This window comes from Hypanus sabinus, chromosome 2, assembly GCF_030144855.1.
Source record: "Hypanus sabinus isolate sHypSab1 chromosome 2, sHypSab1.hap1, whole genome shotgun sequence".
Lineage (NCBI taxonomy): Eukaryota > Metazoa > Chordata > Chondrichthyes > Myliobatiformes > Dasyatidae > Hypanus > Hypanus sabinus.
The window spans coordinates 139,561,301-139,582,777 of record NC_082707.1 but is presented as its reverse complement, the minus strand read 5'-3'; the positions used below and the strand labels follow the sequence as shown (position 1 = coordinate 139,582,777).

Sequence of the window (21,477 nt, the reverse complement as noted above, 5' to 3'; positions counted from 1 at the left end):
TCGGAGACTGAGGTTGAAACCGAGCCCGAAGGTTACTACCTGAAGGAGGGTGTGTTGATGAGGAAGTGGAGGCCCCCCCAAGGTGGCGGTCGATGAGGACTGGGCAGTGGTGCATCAGATAGTAGTCCCGAAAGTGTATCGGGAAGGAATTTTGAATTTAGCTCATAAGGGACCATTAGGTGGGCATTTGGGAATAACGAAGACAGTGGATTGGGTTCAAAGAGAGTTCTATTGGCCAAACCTGAGAAAGGAGATTATTGAATATTGTAAAAGGTGTCATACCTGCCAAATGGTGGGTAAGCCAAATCAAGTTATCCCTAAGGCACCCCTATGACCCATCCCCGCGTGCGAGGAGCCCTTCTCCCGAATCATTGTGGATTTTCTGGGACCCCTACCTAAAACTGCGAGGGGGCGGCAATATATCATGACCATGATGTGTGCCACTACACGATTTCCAGAGGCTCTGCCTCTGGGTAATATTAGAACCGCTGTGGTGGTAGGGGCCCTCATTAAATTCTTTACCACAGTGGGGCTGCCTAAGGAGATACAATCGGATCAGGGGAGTACCTTCACATCTACCGTATTTAGGCAGATGATGACCCAGCTAGGGGTGGAACAAATTCTAGCCTCCGCGTACCACCCGGAATCCCAAGGGGCGTTGGAAAGGTTCCACGCTACCCTAAAGACCATGCTTAAAACTTATTGTCAGGAGAACGTTCGAGACTGGGATGAGGCTTTACCCCTTCTGTTATTTGCCATCAGGGATACGGTCCAGTGCTCACTGGGGTTCAGTCCGTTTGAGATTGTTTTCGGTCACAGGCCCAGGGGCCCTCTAACCCTCCTGAGAGAAAAGTGGTCTTGCCCGATCGTTCAAGTCAGTGTGATCGACTATGTTCTGAAATTCCGGGAGAGGCTGCATAAAGTATGCGCCTTGGCAAGGGAAAACCTTAAAGAATCCCAGGAAAAAATGAGCCAGTGGTATAACCCGAGAGCGAGAGAACGAGAGTTTAACGTAGGCGACAAGGTTTTGGTCCTATTTCCGGTAGTTAACCATCCCCTTCAGGCGAGGTTTCAAGGACCATATACAGTGCGTAAGAAAATAGACTCGCTGAATTACGTGATTGAAACCCCCGATCGGCGAAAGCCAACCCAGTTAGTTCACGTGAACATGATGAAAAGGTACCATGACACCCCCTCCGCGGTGGTCGGGGCGGCCATGAAATCCGATGGGGTGGGGGGGATGGTCAGGAGGGACCAGAGCGGGTCGAAAAGATAGGTATAGTCCCCACCAGATTGGAGAACTCTATGGTATTGGCAAGCCTTGCGGATAAAGTTATACACTTACAGCCTGAACAGAGGGAGCAGATAATACAGCTCATTCACCGGCATGCAGACTTATACCCAGATGTTCCCCGAAGGTGTAGTGGGACGCAACATGATGTGATAGTTACCTCAACCCAGCCCATAAAACAGGCACCTTATCGTATGAATTCTGAAAAGAGCCAGCTAGTAAGGAAGGAGATTGAACATATGCTAGCTGCTGGGATAATCCGCGAATCCTCTTCCGCGTGGGCTTCTCCTTGCGTGGTTGTCCCAAAACCGGACGGTACCATAAGATTCTGTACCGATTACCGGAAGGTCAACGCGGTCACCCAGACAGATGCTTACCCTATTCCCCGGGTGGATGATTGCATTGACCAAGTGGGGAAGGCGAGGTACATCACAAAAGTTGACTTGCTAAAGGGGTACTGGTGAGTTCCTTTAACGGACAGGGCTCGAGAGATTTCCGCCTTTGTCACCCCGTCTGGGTTGTACGAGTACAACGTTATGCCGTTTGGGATGAAAAATGCACCAGGGACATTTCAGCGGATGATAGACGCTGTGATAAAGGGGTTAACCCACACCAAGGCTTATCTTGACGATGTGATAGTGTGGAGTGACACCTGGGGGGAGCACCTGGAGGCCGTGGAAAATCTGTTTACCCAAATGTCGACAGCCCACCTTACAGTAAACCTCGCCAAGAGTGAATTTGGTCATGCCACTATCACCTATTTGGGGTATGTGGTGGGAAAGGGACAGTTGGCTCCTGTGCAGGCGAAGGTACAGGCTATTTCTGAGGTTCCTGTGCCCTACAATAAAAGGGCTCTGAGGAGGTTTTTGGGCATGGTGGGATACTATCTGAAATTCTGTAGAAATTTCGCGGACATTGCGCTCCCCCTTACAAAACTCCTGCGGAAGGAGGAACGATTTGAGTGGGGTCCCTCTTGTCAGAGTGCTTTTGAAAAGTTAAAAGCCGTATTGTGCCATCACCTGGTGTTAAAAGCACCCGATTTGTTAGCACCCTTCTCCTTGGCAACGGACGCCAGTGATGAGGCTGCAGGAGCGGTCCTCTTACAGCAAGCAGGGGATGGAGAGGAGCACCCGGTAGCATATTTCTCTCGGAAGTTCAATGTACACCAGAGGAATTACTCTACCGTAGAAAAGGAATTGTTAGCACTTGTGTTGGCGATACAACATTTCGAAGTGTACATTTGTCCCTAGTGGTCTATACCGATCACAACCCGTTGGTATTACTGGCCAATATGAAAAATAAAAACCGGAGGTTATTGAGCTGGAGTCTGATGCTGCAGGAATTCGATATTAAGATACAACACATTAGGGGGAGTGATAATGTGCTAGCGGATTGTTTATCTAGATGCTGACCAAAAGGTGTAACTATGGCTCTGTAAAAAAAAACAAGCATGGGTATTGTAAAAAAAAACTCTGTAAGACACTGCACAACCTCGTTTTTTTTAACCGTTGGTAAAAAAAAACGCTGTTTAGAGGGGAGGTGTTATGAAGGTACCACAGCTCTGAGGGGCCGAAGGAGCGGAAGCAGCCCCCTCCTTCCGGAGAATCGCAAGATCGCTATTAATTCGGGACTCGGAAGCGAGAGACAATGCAACGGTTTTGACCATTGTTCGTAGGGGCACCTGTGTCACGTGCATGTCCCGGCTACGTGACAACTATCATGGGCATGAATACCCCTCGAGCAATGTGGGGGTGGAGATTGCATCACCCTACTTTGATGGACAGCCACAACTCGGCAGGTAAAGATAAAGGGGGGCTGCAGGAGGCGGTACCCCAGAGAGAGAGACGCTCCCGAAGAACTCGATCGCTCAACGCTCCCGAGAGAGCTGGAAGCCGCGCTACGCCACGTGCGCCCCTAACTCCTTTGGCCTAGGGAGTGGGTGACTGATGATACCGAGAAAGACATCGCACTGAAAAAGGGGAAAACAACGCTCCCCTGATTTAACGGAGTGGCTGCGTAAAGACCCAGGCAAGATCTCTTTTCGTTTTCACCGATCCCTCTAAAACACGTGAAACCCAGCCGGAGGGCAAAAGTCTGCAGACTTCTGAGTGACTTTTATATTTCCAACGGACAATATATTATCCCCTAGACAACAGTCGAGATTATTTCATAATGATGATTATTGCTATACCCGTGTTTTAGATTGAGTTTTACTGCCATATACGATTTGAATGTTTGTATTAACCCTGCTTTTTGTGCTCCCCTTTTGAATAAAACGTTTGAAAATAGTGCCATCAGACTCCAACAGACCTCTCTATCTTTGCTGGTGAGTTATCCAGTTACGGGATACGTAACACAGCGACCTTGCTTGCCAAGCTGTCATCATTTCACACCACAAGCCTCCAGAAGATCCTCCATATCTTCTGGCCAAGAAAGACTTCCAACCATGCCCTACTCCTTCAGTGTCATCGAGAAGGCATGGCAACAATTATCATGAGGAAGTGTTGGAGGTGGATTGGGCACTTGATGAGAAGAGAGGTGAACTCCATCATCAGGGCAGCAATTCAATGTATCCTTGAAGGGCGGAAGTAACACAGGAGACCAAAGACAATTTGACGCCATAATATAGTGGCATAAATGAGGACCCTGAGTCACACCTCGGCACAATAGAGAAGATGGCCAAGTATGGACAGAGATGGAGGACCTTCACTGCTGCCCTATATGCCAGTAAGCATATCGGGTATCAAGGGTATATAAAATTGATATTTTAACAAACTTTTGGAAACATGTTGTTACTGCTATAAAAAGCTCTTCTTTTGATTAAATCTTTTCCTTAACTTAATTTCCTATGAGTCTATCTGGCACAATTCAAAGTGGGCTGAAATGGAATAGGTCTACTCAAACACTACACGGGTAAATCAGCTTAGATTTCATGCTCAAGTTTTTCCAACAGGACCTGAATTGATGCGCAACTACCACAGAGTATTGTTTTTGAACATGATGTTACAGTGTTTATCGATGAAACTGCCTTAAATTTCAGTACTTCTGTAAGATGAAGGCTTGCTTAAATGCAGCAGCCTCGCTAGGTCCAAACAAAAGTGTAATTATTTATCCTTTATGTCTTTTTCACGATTGCAGGATGCTGCTGAATATTAAGAACACCAAGTACTACAGGTCTACCCTACTAGCAAGTTGCTGGAGAGCAGTGGAGCTGAACATGTTGTGCATTATCAAACTACGCATTAGTTGCCATTAGTTGCCATATATTTCCTTGACATTCACCTGCTTGCAGCCATTTACAGGAAAGTAAAATATAATAGAATTTATGTATAAAATATACACAAAGACTGACAAACAACCCAACAATAACAACTCCGTAACACACTGTATTTACACAGTTAAACTATAAAACAAATAATCCCACATTCTGCCAAATAAATTCTGTACACTTGTGCAGAGATTTTGCTCTTGCAATTTCTGTTTTATGAATCTAAACTTAGCTTATATTTAGAAATATTTTAATCAATCCAATGTACTAGTCACCTTTGCATTAAGTATATCTACATTATGGCATAGATGGATAGATTCTACTTCGCAAAAATAACATAGTTATACCTACCTGGGGTTTATCCTCCAGATGTAAGTTCAATAAACGAAGATAGCCCACTGGTGCAAACGCATCAGCAGAATGAACAACAACATCGGAAGAATCACTGTATAAAATAAAAACATAATTGTAAGCATGCCCATAGAATCACCAGAAAATGTTACATTGACAGCACAAGCTGTGTATCATGTTAAATTAGTACTTCATAGTCAATATTGATTGATTGTGTTACTCATTAAGGAAAATGTGCAAATGTTCTAAACATTCTTAATCCACTTTTGAAGTTCCATTGGTTAGATGCATTATAAAAATCTTGCAACATTATTTGTAAATACTACATTTTCTAAAATACTTCTGAACATATCTGTTCCAAGAAGTAACACTGGCTCATTTTCTCTTCTTTTATAAAGCACATCACCATCTGAACAAAGGCAAGAGGCACTGTTTGCATTAAGATTCTCTATCACTCCAATTAAGCTGTCCATTTAGTGAAAGACACAATTAAATCTGACAGTAATGGGAAAAAGGTGCAATTTTCTGCCTTTTTAAAAATGATTTCAACATTTTATTCATTTGCTTCTGCTTTCTGTCCCATTCCAGATTCTACATCTTTTAGCCCTTATGACTTGCCTTTCATTACAATCAATACAAGCTACATCAGAGAACTCCCATTATAAACAGCTACTGGCCGCATTTTATATCTGGTTGCTTTTAAATTGGCTTTCTCATCACTTTCTCCATATTATATATATTTATTGTTTCTAGATTCCTTTCCATCTTGTTCCAGATTTGAAAAGATAGGGTTTCTGTTGGAAGATATCTCCTCTGACTCACATTGGCCTCAGTTTAACAGCTATCCTGCCTCTAGAGATCATGTGAACAAACTGATGATCTCATGGCTTCCAAAGAGACTCTACCACAGTTACTTATATTCCTACATGTGTGAATAAGCTACAAGCAGGGCTACAAGCAAATAAGAAGGGGCTAACGGAATGGATGGGATTACTCTGTGGGACTGGTATTGAGTAACTGGATGAGTAGACTTCTCCTTTGTTGATAGGAGATAATTACTTGTATTTAAAGCAGCATTTTTTTTTAGTTCTTTTAATGTTAGCATACATTTAGTGTAGAACAATTACAGAATTTAAAGATGAAGATTCCTCGTGAATGGTCAGCATTGCAAAATGTCAACTTAAATCTTCTTAACCAAATAAATAACTCCAGCAACACGCACAAAATGCTGGTGGAACACAACAGGCCAGGCAGCATCTATGAGGAGAAGCACTGTCGACGTTTCTGGCCAAGACCCTTCATCAGGTCTTGGCCCAAAACGTCGACAGTGCTTCTCCTCATAGATGGTGCCTGGCCTGCTGTGTTCCACCAGCATTTTGTGTGTGTTGCTGGAGTTATCAGCACTGGCAAATTTCCTCGTGTTTGCTCTTTAAATAACTCCAGCATTTGTATTTCACATCTGCAATACAGATTGAAATTTACAGTAGGAATACAAGATGTGTTTGAGAAGAATAGGATGAAATTGAATCCAGAATATCTAACTTTATATCAAAGTAAGGACGTTGACTAGAATCCTGATCCTCCAATATAATTGTAGGACTGGCTCCATGACATGCCACTTGTTAGCAAAGCCTAGGCAACACTGCATCTTTAGATGAAGTACTGTGAATGGAGTTGAACACTGCTTTCAACAAGCCCTTACTTATGCTATATAATGAAGGGAGGGTCATTGATGGTCTAACACCCTGGTTAGGATTTTTACTACTATGTTGTAGGTATTTCATTCTAGCAGTTCTGTAAGAGCAATCTGTTCTACTTTTAGCCTGTTTGAGCTGATATAAGAGGCTTTGTTGTTCAACTTAGGAATGTGGTGTCAGCCAATCAGGATGGAAGAATTAGGAAAAGGTTCTGGAGAACAGTGGCGTGAGGAGGTTTTTTTCTGGCGGGAGCTGTGAGAAGACAAGAAGAAGGATGGCTCATAATGCCATCTCTGTTGCACAAGATGCTTTGTGCAAGAAGGACCAATGCTCCTGTGGGAGACCCATTATTCAAGATGAACTTCAGGTGGCATTCAGAAGGTGGTGTGTGCTTTCACAAAGACCGAGGGTCCACTGCGCGAGTTACAGATAAGTTCAAGATGAGCTCCAATTTAAGTTTAAGAATAATGGGCCCTTTTTGTTTTTTGCCTTTCCATTAATAACTGTTAGCTTAAGTTAACATTCTTAAATATACTTTAATGCAGTGTACGATCTGATTATTTCTTGCCAACGGGTGATTGCCAGAGCAGTGAATCACACAACATTCACAGAAACCGGGGCTTGGGTGGGCATGAGACGTTCCAACCTCTCGGATTTGATGAGACCAAAATCTTGTACACATATGAAGCCTGAGAAAGGTAGATTTCTCACCGCGGAGTCCAGTGGCTGTTAGCGAAGGGCTAATGAGCCACATTTGCAGAGACGCCCAATAAAGAAGGGGTTTCAATGGGGTTTGTCATGACCAGCTTGCTGATGTCAGCTGTGCCTTCAGATGGCTGGGCCTTAATCATTTTAACCCTTCTCTTTCTTAAGGCCCTTCAACTGAATTTGCCTTAATGTATCTCTAGCTAATAGTGTTAAGGGGGAAATCAAGCTATTGCAGTGGTTGTAAAGCATATTATAGTAAAAATACATAAACACAGAAAGGAAACAGTGGAGAAACAACCAAGAACCACAACCACAAAGAGCTTGAGGTTGCCAACCCAGCTGATGGTTGCTGCAGGCAATTGGCCAAAGTTGAAAAGTGTCGGGAGCTTTATCTTCAAGAAGTTTTGGGAAGAAGGGACAGATTATAGTCACAAGCAGAAAAGCGAGACTTGCTAGAAGAAATGTCAGGCAAAGACAATGACTAGAGGAAGAAGAAATGAACAGGGAAGGAAAGTGTAGCTCCACAACAGTGGGTGGGATTCAGATTTCTGTAAGAGACCAAATGGTACAAAAAGCTAAAAATAAATTGCTGTGTAAAAAAATTTACAAATGCTTTGACAAAAAAGGAAAAGCATTCTGACCAAATTATTAAGTGGAGACATACTTTTCTCTCAGAATGTTCAAATTGGAACATAACCTGTTAAGTACTTGGCAGGGTCTTGAAAACCTATGCCAACCAAATGGTTGGAATGTTTAAAGATATTTTCAACCTCTCAATGCTACAGAAAAAGGTTCCCACCTGCTTCAAATATACCAGTGTAGGTTTTTGCAAATAAAACGAAGTGAGGCATTTTATGTTGAATGAAACTGGTAACACCTTTTATTGAACTTCAAAACCTACACAAAAAAGTGTGCTAAAACTCTTTACATAATAACATCCTCACTTCAGACCAGTCTCTTAAAATGAAACACTAACTCAATATCGGTGGTTATGAATTATGTACATTTTCATCAAATATGTTACCCTACAGAGCCCTCCCTCCCACCCTTCCCAAAATCACTAAATCCAGTCTAGAGCTGTGGTGTGATGTAGCCTAATGTTGAGGTTCTGGGCCATCACAGCCCAGAGGTCAGATGTGAATTGGGGACCACAGTCAGAGGAAGTATCGGAAGGTGTGCCAAACCAAACAATCCAGGTGCTGATTATCACCTGAGACACAACTGCGGTCATCGTCGGTGCTAGAGGGATGACCTCTGGCTACCTGGTGGTATGCTCCACCATGGTAAGAAGGTATGTGAAACCGTGGGGGGTGCGGGAGAAGAAGACCAACAAGGTCCACATTGACATGGTCAAACCGTCACTCAGGGACCTCAAAAGGTGCCAATGGCGCCTGAACATGAAGGTTAATTTTTGCCTGCTTCACACAGGCTGCACTCCAATCACACATGTCCTTTCGGAGGCCACACCAAATAAACTTCAGTGCAACCAGCTTCTCTGAGGTCTTCAGGCCCAGATGAGAGAGACTATGTATGGAGTCGACAATAGCCCGTCTCCAGTTTGTGGGCATGATGGGGTGAGGGCGACTGATTGAGAGATCGCACAGGAGAGAACCCCACCTTCCCCAAACGTAATCACAGCCAACTGTAGGCCTGTGAATGTTGTTCGATAAGCCTAGATCTCTTGGTCAGTAGCTTGGTCAGCTGCCACACCAGCATAATCAACACCTGACTATATACTGGCCATGAAAGGCAATCAGCCACAACATTGTTTTTCCCCTTGCTATGTTATATATCAGTTGTGAACTTGAATATGTAGGCCAGCTGGCATTGCTCGCGTGCAGACCAATGGTCTGGTATTTTGGCCGTCATGTGCATGAAGTCAATGAGCGCTGTGAAATGGTAACCCACTAGAAGAAAACAAAAATGGCAGACAGCAAAATAGAGACCAAGAAGCTCATGGTTAAACGTGCTGTACTTCCCTTTGGGCGAATGGAGCTGGCAAATGAAGAAGTCGAGTAACTGATACATGCCTCAACCAGCTGTTCACACAAGCACCCACAGCATAGAATGAAGCATCTATAGAAATAACTATGGGTGAGTTGGGAAGTGGGTCGTAAGGTCACATTGGAAAGAGCTTGTTTGGTATCATCAAATGCTCTGGTCATGTCTGCTGACCGGTCAAGCACTTGATTAGGGCTACTGCCTTTAAGTGCACTTTACAGGGGAAGCACAAGCTTAACAGCTTACAGAATGAAGTGGTGATAGAAATTTACCATACCTTAAAACTCCTGTAGTTTTTATGTAGTGAGGGGCAATGAGAAATCCCTAATAGCGGCTACCTTTTGATGGGAGGGGCACTGTACCTTCTGCGGAAATGTGATACATGTTCAGATTTGGACGCACAAGTATGTTATCCAGGTGGACAAAAAGAAAATCTAAGTCTTTTAATACAGAGTCCATCAAATGTTGGTAAGTCTGTGCTGCATTTTTCCAGTCGAAACAGCATGTGCAGTAACTCAAAAAGGCCAAATAGGGTTATCACAGCTGTTTTGGAAATGTCCTCCGAGCTAACTAGACTGACTTTAGAAAAAATTAACTTTCTAGCTGAATATGCTGAAAAGTCTTGTATGTGTGGGACCAGGTAACAATTGCTTAATGGGCCGAATGGATGGCCTGATTCTGCTCCTATGTCTTGTGGTCTTATGATTGGGGGTGGAGGCCTAGTTAATGTGTCAGTAATCACCACGTGGGTGGCAACCACCATCGGACTTTGGGACCATATAGATGCATGAAGCCCAGGGGCTATTCGACTGGTGTACAATTCCAACTCTTTCCATTTTGGCAAACTCAGCCTTTGTGGTTGCCAGTTTTTCTGGGTCTATGTGCAGGAGCATGAACAGGCAGGCCAGTTGTGGGAATGTGATGCTCGACCCCATGTTTTGCGACTGTATTGGAGAATGTGGGCTTGCTAAGTTCTGGGAACTTGCCCAGCAGTAAAGTAAATTCACATGTGGTGGTCCATGCTTTAACCAAAAGGTAAAAGCATTCTGAACAGAATATTAAATGGAGGCATATTCTTCTCTCAGAATGTTCAAATTGGAACATTACCTGCTTAGTACTTGACAAGGTCTTAAAAACCTATGCCAACCAAATGGCTGGAATGTCTAAGGACAGCTTCAATCTCTCACTGCCATAGAAAGAGGTTCCCTGCATCAAAAGGGCATCAAATATACCAGTGTAGATTTTCACAAATAAAATGGAGCGAGACACTTTATGTATAATGAAACCTGCAATACCTTTTAGAGAACTCCAAAACCTACACATAAAAGCACGATAAACTCTTTTCATAATAATACCATCATGTCAGACCAGCCTCTTAAAGTGAAACCCCAATAACCCAATTCAATGTCAGTGGTTGTGAATTATATACATTTCCACCAATTATGTTACCCTACACTAGAATCTAAGAAGAGCAGGGTGTGCTGCCACAATGATTATCTAGTAGCACTCACATCTGCTGTGATGATGTGCTTTGAGAGGTGGGTCTTATGTAGAACTAACTCTTGACTGAACAAAGAGTTGGACTTGCTGACTTGTCTACCATCACAACAGGTTTACTGCAGATGCAATCTCACTGGCTCTCCACTGGACTTTGGAGCAGCTGGACAACAACTATGCTTACATCAAACTGCTGTTTATCAACTACAGCTCATGAGGAAGCATACAGGAGAGGACAGAAATATGCCCTTTGGCCCATCTAATCTGTGCTAAACTATTATTCTGTCTAATACCATTGAACCACCTGGACCACAGCCCTCTAAATCCCTCCCATTCATGTACTTATCCAGACTTTTCTTAAATGTTGAAGTCAAATCCACACCCACCATTTCCACTTGTTCCACTGCCCTCCAAGTGAAGAGGTTCTCTCCCAGGTTTCCCTTAAACATTTCACCTTTCACCCTTAACACATGATCTCTAATTCTAGTCTCCCAGCCTCAATGTTTGAGGAAATTTGGTAAGTGACTAAAGACTCTAGCAAATTTGTATAGACGTATCACAGAGAGGATTCTGATTGCTGCATCAGCATCTGCAAATACACAAGATTGTAAGAGGCTTTAAACTAAGCCGGCACCAACATGGGCTCACCACTCCCACTACTAAGAACATCTTCTAAATGTGGCGTCCATCATTAAGGACTCTCACTTTCTGTGACATCCCTCTGATTGCTACCATCAGAGAGGAGGTAAAGGAGCCTAAAGACAGCACTCAACATTTTTAGGAACAGCTTCTTCCCCTCTGCCATCAAATTTCTCAACAGTCCATGAACACTATCTTACTATTCCTCTTCTGCACTATCTACCTATCTATTTATTTAGCTATCCAGTCATCTATTTATTTATTTACTGAAACTTATTACAATTTGTTATGCCTGCACTGTTCTGCTGCCTCAGAACAACAAATTTTTCAACTGATGTCAGAAACAATAAACCTGATTTTGAAAGATGCATTTGGGATTAAAATTAAATTGCACAAATGAACGGTGCCAAGTTCCAACAGACTATTGCAATCTTAAATATGACTAAGGAGTTGAGCAAAAGCCTCAGAGTTAGCATTTCGACTCAGAACCAAAGTAGCTTCAGAGTACAGGAGATCATTGTGGCTGTAATGTCATGCTAAAACTTTTGTCAGTCCAACCCAAAAATAACTTTAATGGTGCTTTTTCTCTCTCTCACTTGTATCATTTCTCTCTCTCCTTTCAACGGTTAATCAATTTTTCTTGAAGGAGGCAATAACTGCCTCAAGCTAATCATTATCCAGAGACCAGTGTGTGACAAGGAGTTTTAACATGCTTGTAACTTGAGTTTATGAAGACAATATACTAACCATTACAAGATAGTTACAGTCGTGCAAGTATTCATCTATATTACTAGTTAAACCTTGAAAATCATAACGATTTTCAATAATAACAATTATCAGGACTAGACTCCATCTGTGAACAGTTTTTTTTTATTTAGCACCAACTCAGTCAGGACATTTCCATTAAGATCCTCTCTAATACACTTATTGTATTCAAAATTGTTTTTCTTAATTTTTGAACTTTTATTTTTTATTTGAAAAACAGATTTGTCTTTTTAAAAGGCCACTGGGTTCTTTTCTCATCTGTTCTTATGAAGCAGCCTTTTCCTTTCCCTGTTCTTCAGGTATTGCGCTTCTAGGAATTGTCAAAATTGATGTAAAATATGCACCCTTGCAATTACTAGCAGCACCACCAATAAAAATAGCTTTAATTGTCTGTATGTATATACACTGTGACAGCAAAATAATGCTTATTTAAATAAAATAATGATCATTTAAAGATAGAATAAAATGAATGCATTTCAAAATACTACACAAAAAGGTATTTAATAAATGCATGTTTTCTGTTAATATTACAACATTTAAATCGTAGTAATATATCACTGGTGTATTGTTATGGATAAGAATTATTCAAATTGAGGCTTATTTGCAAACTTAATTAAAAAAAAATAAATGTAATTGTTTGTGTCATTGCCACCTTCCATTACCATGAAGTACAAATTCTTGATAAAAACAGCTCTCAAAACTTTGACAAATCAGTCAACAAGTTTACTGCTCCAAGTAGTACTTTTATCAGCATTTAAAAATGCACAAATATACTCATATTTTAACTGAGGAATCAGTAACTCACATAACAATTCGCTTCCTGAATAAAGGACAATCCAATGTATAGGTTTCATACTCTCCACCTTCTCCACATACATTCACCCCATACTTCTGAGAAATCTGCAGTAACAGATACATTTATAATTGTGAGTAAAACCTTTAGACTATAGGAAAACAATGCAGTCATATTTCTTGTGCCTTGTTGTGCATTGATGAAGGTGTTTCATTTTTGCTCCCATTCAAAATACATGCTCAAAACTGGAACTATGTTAATTTTGATGATCTGCATGTTTTTTCTTTACCTTTTTTATATACTCCCTAAAGATTTTTCCAAATGTAAGGAACACCACACATCAATGACATCACAGCATAATAAAATATGTTTCACCACATGCAGTCTTCAAAAATGCTATTAATTGTGAATATTTTAAAGAATGCAACTTCAACATTAAACGTGTCTTTGTTATCAAAATTCTCTATCATCTGGTCTAATCTTCTATATTCCTTTTATAAAATATGACAGCACAGAATGTATAGCCACTGGGTTATCTTGAATAGAAGCCTGTAAAAATGAGAAGACTTCAGCATGCACTCTAACTGAGCTGAGTTTAAAACCAAAATCAATCAGACTGCTAAAATACGAAAAATATCACAGGAAAACCACAAACTATAGGGGGTTGTTCTGATGTTCTTGGCATCAAAGGGCAAATATTTCCCATTTATTGTTATAAACAAGCCATATAGAAGGCTTCTTTGAAGATGCATCTTCCAGAAAATACCAAGCTTTTTGATTCAACAACAAGGTATGAACTTTAAGCAGGAAGGTTTAGTTACAGCTCCCTATTTACATTTTGAAAAGATAATCTTTTCTCCTTTCGAAGAAAATTGAGGTTACTTATAAAGATTAACTGAGAGAAAGTGTACCAAATATCTCACTGTGATCCATAGAAGACAGTCATATAGAAAGCCAAAATAAAGTCTTGAAATTCTCTTGGAACAATCCCTGTTGTTTGCATAAGCAGAATTAAGTATTTTATACTGACGCAAGTTCAGAAGCTACGTGGAAATGGTGCAGATTGCTGGTTCCCTTTCTTTGTATATCATTCATTTGAAATTCCAATAAGAATTTGAATGTCTTTTGTTCCCAGTTTGTCTGTACATTTCTCTAAACCAACAGATCATAGTATAGCACATAGGTGTATAGCACAGTATAGCTCTTCAGCTCACGATGCAATGCCAACCATTTAACTATCCCTTCCCTCCCACACAGGCCTCCATTTTCCTTTCAGCCATGTGCCTATCTAAGTCTGTTAAATGTCCCTAATGTATCTTCCTCTAAAACGACCCTAGCACTGTGTTCCAAATACCTACCACTCTGTTAAAAACTACTTCTGACATCCCACCTATACTTTCCTTCAATCACCTCAACACTATGCCCTCTCATTGCTGTTGCGGGAAAAAGGTGCTGACTATCCACTCAATGGATCTAAGAATTGATTTTCAACACAATTTCCAGTTCTACCTTCAGTTATTTGTCTTTGGTGCTAAAAAGGTAAAAATTCTAGAACCACTCCTGCAGAATAGCATTTTAAACATTTACTGCATCAGACTGAAAAAGATGTCAATTGTCAATGTTATGAGGGCAGAGGAAGCAGGAAACACAAACATAAATAGAATGTATAGGAAAAGGTAAAATGAGGAAATTGTGGTTTAACAAAGAAAGAATTATAGAAAAGGACGAGGATTTTGATGCCTGTTCAAATTTCGAGTTAGTCCATATATTGTGCCAATGATTTAGAAGATTTACTGACGGAGTGCTTCTCCAAGCTTTGAGATGCTGCTACAAATTATCTGTGTTTCTCATGCAATGAGGGGTAGTGCCTGGTTGCCCTCATACTTTGTGATGGATCTAAGGTCTCGGTCTTCAAGCACTATTCTCTCAAGTGGAAGAAAGCTGTGCTGGGACATTGGAGATGGGGATGGCAGAAGATTGCATCACTGCCACAAGGTAGTTTATAGATGAAGATAAAGAGAGCTAAGAACGAAATCTTCTGATTAAACTCGTCCTCTTCCTCTGAAAAAATTTAAAGTACAGTGTGGCACAAAGACTTTCCATGGGAATATCCACTTTTCCTATTAAAAAGATAGTGGCATCACTAAACCAAGGAATGTAGTCCAGATTCATATTCAAACAGGGAATCTGGCAGCTCTGTGCCATCTGGAAGGCCAGTAATCTCTGGCAAACACTATCATTTTCCCACAATGTCTTCGACTTTGATTTTCAGTTGATACTTAAAATATTAATCCTGAAGTTCTGTGCCAAAGTTTAAGCCACAGTGGGTTACCAATCCTGGAATTTTTTATTGCCAGCAAAGAAGTTTGAAACAAATACATGTATAACTAAAACTGGATGGTTTAGCTTTACTAACAGTCACAGAAGTTTTGGATTTTCCATGCCTAGGATAAGTTAAGTTCCTAACTTCACAGGTCACACTTTCTTACTCCTTGTAATTCTATAAACACACCTGAGTAGACTCAATGAACAATGCAGGAGAAACAGAGGGAGCAATCCCTTTCAGAGATTTCATTGCTGTAATCTGCTATAAACCACTTTATTCCAAGTAATTCTGGAGCTCTGGCTACATGCCAGACCACCAGTACTTTATGACAGAGTCAGACTGCCATGCAGGCTTGTCTGATACACGGAAAAAAACTTGAAAATCTTTCTTGCAAAATTTGATAATCTCCATCAGTTCACATCAGGGAGTGAATGTAGTAAATTATGGATTAATAAATGAGAAAGGTAAAATACTTTCAAGAACTAAGGACACTGTACCAAAAGTCATCAGGCTGTTTCTTTATTCATAGCCACTTTACTTCAAAATGCAAAGAAAGAGGTTTTAAAAATTAGATCTTAATAGTTAATAAAAAGCAAATATTCTTTGGAAGCAAAGTGAAATCTCGGAGATTCATTTGAAAAGTTAGATTTTAGTTTAAAACATTTCTTAGACATTGGCTTTTATTCCAGCTTTCCAATAGTCTGAAGAAGATAGCATTTAAGACAAAAAGTTAGCATTTGGCAAGATGCCTCAAGATTGTAAGTCATGGTAGTTAGCTGCCACCAGCTTGTTCTGCATACAGAGTTATACTTAACTTTCAAACGAACTCAGATAAGCTAACTTAACTGCATGAGATTATTTCTTTCAAACCATTTACGAACTTGAGATTTCACAGTTGAAAGCAGTTCAGTTGCATGAACTGGAGAATAGTTATCTATTTATCATCTCCATTTTTTCTGAATGTTTGAAAGTCAGTTTACCTGATTGAGATATGGTTCTATCTGATCCAAAGTTTTCCCAAGATGTTTCTCTGGATCAAGACCTGTTAATTAAAAGTGTGTTTTAATGAGACAATTTTTGAAAGCCATGTTAAACACATTTCAGAATCATCACCCATCCCTGAACCCCCTAAAACAAATACAACTTTTAACAAAGGATGACAGCAGGATGAAATTAAGAGCTGATACAGTGAAACAAAATAATCACCACCCTGATCATTAATGACTACCATCACACTCAATCAGTAAATAACTCTAATCCACATATACAATGCTAAAACAAGTTAATGAGATATATTCATTAATGGTAAAAGCACAAGATAAATTTAAGATAATCACCTGACAAGAGTCAACAAAAAAAAAATCACTTGCTCACAAGTGATGAAAACCCCTGCCCAATCTTAAAGAAAAGAACTTAACATAAAAACAAATGAAATGCCAGTGAGCCACCGTCCTATCAAACTGTGAGGATCATGGCCTCATAGACATAATGTGGCTAGTTTAAATTTTGGGATGCTGGTTCTTTGGTATTGAATGAGGGAATGCAAAGAAGCCCATTTAGCTTGTTAGAATTTTGGATTGAAAGGACCATGCACATATCAATTCTGATAGGGTTCTCAAGATTGTGGCAGTCTTTTGATGGATTTCCAGGAAACCTTAACTTTTCAAGGGCACGCTGACAAAGAAAGAGCACGAACATGCACTCACAAACAATGCTTAATTAGTCGATTTTGCTACTATTTTTATGATTCACAAAAATTATAAGAGAACTCATATTTAGAGGAATATAATTTACTCTTATGTTAATATATAGACTAATCATCTTTTTAACATCTTGTAAAGTAATTGTGGCTATTACATTTATTAGCAAGTGATATAAAACTTCACACATAATGTATTAAAATTTAGTGGAGGTAACTGATTTTGTTCTCTACCAATTTTGGTTCTCTAGCAAGAAATAGATTCCATTACCCTCTCAAAAACACACTATTTTTTTGCAAACATCAGGTTAAACTGTAGGCAATTCGTTTCACAGCTGAAAAATTTCAAGCCCCTGTCTCACTGGCTTCCCCAGCCAAGTGAATTCATACACCAAGAGCAACCTCTCAGCAAAGGCAGACATGGATGAAGAAATTCGCCTCTTTCAAATCTACTGTTAATCAATTGGAGAAGAGTTTTCTTTTATCAAGTGTAGTCTGCCAACAGTAGTAATCCCTGCCTCCAATATTCCTGACACCCGAACAACCTACAACATGCATCCCAAGACACTGAAAAAAATATCAGCAATGCTGTCTCTGAAAAATTCTCCAAATTCACTGCAATGATAAGAGAACCACCTTCACTGTGCTCTCTTTGGGAAACATCCCTGGTAGAAGCTCCGGCAACACACTCTGCAGGCTAAGCTGTTCACATACCAAGCAGGAGACTTCCAAAAAGATACTCTAATCCAAGCTCTGTCACAGGAAGAGATTGCCAGGTGAAGATTCAAGGCTGTGCTCAAAGGCTCAAGGACTGCATATTTCTCACTAGCTTCTGCAAAATGCATGTACACAACTGCTCAAAATGAAGAAGCAGCATACAGGTTGACATTGAGAAACTTAAGGACATCTGTTGAGAGTGTACAAATGCCCTTTTGAACAAGAAGACCACCTTACAAATCACCCATTCCCTTCCCAGCATCCACCATCAAAAGTCCCATCTGTAGAAGAATCTGCAATTCCCACAAAGGCCTCATCTACCATCATAGAACCAGACTGAGCTGAAGGGTCTTCCTTTCACAAGATAATGGGAAAATCTCAGCTGTGCTTTGAGGAAGATTACTACACAAAACTTGAAGATGTATTTTAAGCCACTTAAAAATATACTGTACCTCTGCAATTTCAATCATGCTTCTGTTGAGAAATCAGGAATTTATCACGGAAATAAACGAAGTCTAACCTGTCACCACTGTGAACAGAAAAGACCGACTTCCTTAAAGCTCTGGTCTGTAAAAGGCACCAAACTCCATCTTACTTAGCTTTATGAAAAAAGGACAATTAGCACAATTCACTCTCTGTGCTCAGCTACAAAGCATGAACAAGGGCAGCAATTAGTGCACTGCAGTTTTTCTCAGAGCTCTAGGCTAAAGAGTATGAGGAAAAAGTCAGGTTTCTTATTGCTGGTCATTATCCAGTAGCTTCTGGGGCAAAGTATGTATTTGTAGTTGGCAAGTTAGGACAGGATCACTAATTTATCCTTTGATTAGAAACAGCACCACCTATGATTTGGAACTTACCTGCAAACCATCTACAGTAGCCACAGAATGTCTTATGTGCTATTCTTTAAGTTGGACAGGACTGTATTCTGGTGACATAATGACAACTGTAAACTACATACTAAAAGGTCAAATTAACGGAAAACAGCTTTCAGTGAACGCTTCATTTCATTGTTCCTTTGCTGCTGCTAAGTTAACAAATTTCACAACACATGACAGTGATAATAAACCTGATTCTGATTCTGGTGGAAGATGGCATGAGCATTTAAAATACTGCCTATTATCTAACCTTACTATTACCTTCTTAGCAATACATCATGGAAGGCATGGAATAAATATTGCACAAACCTCAATTAACTAAATGGGTATCAAAAAGACTGCAGATGTTGCTAATCAAAAATACACACAAGAATTGGTGGAAATACCCATTTATGATACTGGCTTCACTTTTCTCCTTCCAATCGGACCTACTGGCTATGTCACTACAGCTCTGCAGTTAGTAAGACACAGTAATCTTTTAGTATCCCCATAAACCCTTTTGAATTAGGCTCAGTCTATTATTCTCACCATCTGCTCTAAATCTTAAAATGATCTTTTTTACCTTGCGATCTCAGATCTAATGAAGGGTCCCTGACCTAGGGTGCTAATTCTGTTTCATTTTTGCAGATGCTGCCTGACTTGTTGAATGTTTCCAGTATTTTCTTTTTTATTCCAATTATGATCTTTTAAAACTTATTCATAATCTTTCAGACAGATATGATTATCCAATCATATCAAGTATTAGGATCAGTACTTGAGGAGAACCAAGGAAATGTAAGCAGTGCCATGCAGGTACAAGATACATCATTTTAGATAATTTTTTGGAAAAATATTGTTGAACACCAATGAAGGTCATTAACATGTCTACTGGGAGCTGGATTTTACAACCAAGTTATTAAGAACTTAGTCACAATAGGGAACTCATTGCTTAGTAGTCACAAAGGAACTGATTTCATTCTTGTAGATTGGCAAACTTTAACCTATGTCATACAAAACATTATATATGCCAACTTAGTCTCCAGAAAACTTGAAAATGGAACACATACCAATCCTCATAGAGGGATCAGAAGTGCAGAGAGTGAGCAGCTTCAAGTCCCTGAGTGTTGAGATCTCTGAGAATCTAATCTGGTCCCAACATATCGATGTAGTTATAAAGAAGGCAAGACAGCAGCTGTACTTTATTAGGAGTTTGAAGAGATTTGGCATGTCAACAAATACACTCAAAAACTTCTATAGTTGTACCATGGAGAACATTCTGACAGGCTGCATTACTGTCCTGTATGGAGGGGCTACTGCACAGGACCGAAAGAAGCTGAAGAAGGTTGTAAATCTAATCAGCTCCATCTTGGGTACTAGCTGATGCACCATCAATAACTCTCGGAGACGCGAGTTATCTCAGGCTTTTATTAGCTGGAAGAAAGCACCGTCAGCAGCAAGAACCCACCACACAACATCCTGGAGACTGAGGGAGAAGCAGTGCCTCCAATCGCCTTTATACAGGGACCAGTGGGAGGAGCCACAGGAGCAGTCAGCAGGGGGGACATGTCCAGACAGGTATATGTCGTTCACCACACTAGCCTACAAAGTACCCAGGACATCTTCAGGGAGCGGTGTCTCAGAAAGGCAGTGTCCATTATTAAGGACCTCCAGCACCCAGGGCATGCCCTTTTCTCACTGTTACCATCAGGTAGGAGGTACAGAAGCCTGAAGGCATACACTCCACGATTCAGGAACAGCTTCTTCCCCTCTGCCATCCAATTCCTAAATGGACATTGAATTTTTGGACACTACCTCACTTTTTTTTAAATATACTGTCTTTCTGTTTTTGCATGTTTAAAAAAAATCTATTCAATATATGCAATTGATTTGCTTGTTTATTTATTATTATTTTTATTTTATTTATTATTATTTTCTTCTCTCTGCTGCATTTTGTATTGCATTGAACTGCTGCTGCTAAGTTAATCATTGGAATGTACCTACGCAGAACTCCATGCAAATATCCCTGAACATTTACCACATTTCTTCCATATGCTTCACTGAGAACATCTGTTTCCAATTTATGCAGTTGATCGAAAGGATCCTGAGAGTCAGGATTTATGAACATCTGGAGAGGCATAATATGATTAGGAATAGTCAGCATGGTTTTGCCAAAGGCAAGTCATGCCTTACGAGCTTTATTGAAGTTTTTGAGGATGTGACTGAACACATTGATGAAAGTGTAGAGCAGTAGACGTAGTGTATATGGATTTCGGCAAGGCATTTGATAAGGTACCCCATGCAAGGCTTATTGAGAAAATAATCAGGCATGGGATCCAAGAGAACATTGCTTTGTGGATTCAGAACTGGCTTGCCCATAGAAGGCAAAGAGTGGCTGCAGACAGGTCATATTCTGCATGGAGGTTGGTAACCAGTGGTGTGCCTCAGGGATCTGTTCTGGGACCCCTACTCTTTGTGAGTTTTATAATTGACCTGGATGAGGAAGTGGAGGGATGGGTTAGTAAATTTGCTGATGACATAAAGGTTGGGGGTATTGCGGATAGTGTGGAGGGCTGTCAGAGGTTACAGCAGGACATTGCTAAGATGCAAAACCAGGGTGAGAAGTGGCAGATGGAGTTCAACCCAGGTAAGTGTGAGGTGGCTCATTTTGGTAGGTCAAATATGATGGCAGAATATAGTATTAATGGTAAGACTCTTGGCAGTGTGGAGGATTAGAGGGATCTTGGGGTCCGAGTCCATAGGACACTCAAAGCTGCTGCGCTGGTTGACTCTGTGGTTAAGAAGGCATATGGTGCATTGGCCTTCTTCAGTCATGGGATTAAGCCAAGAAGAAGTAATGTTGCAACTATATAG

The 21,477-nt window shown here is 40.5% G+C and overlaps 1 protein-coding gene across 2 annotated transcripts in view; it reads right to left on the bottom strand.

Moving 5' to 3' along the window:
• dph6 (diphthamine biosynthesis 6) overlaps positions 1–21,477 on the bottom strand; it is a 255,096-nt gene that overhangs the window by 134,740 nt on the left and 98,879 nt on the right. For both annotated transcript variants that reach the window (XM_059955869.1, XM_059955875.1), the window contains 3 exons: positions 16,317–16,378; positions 13,023–13,117; positions 4,911–5,004 (listed from right to left, as the gene is read on the bottom strand). In XM_059955869.1, coding sequence (XP_059811852.1) covers positions 4,911–5,004; positions 13,023–13,117; positions 16,317–16,378 — 251 coding nt within the window. The remainder of the gene's footprint in view (positions 1–4,910; positions 5,005–13,022; positions 13,118–16,316; positions 16,379–21,477) is intronic.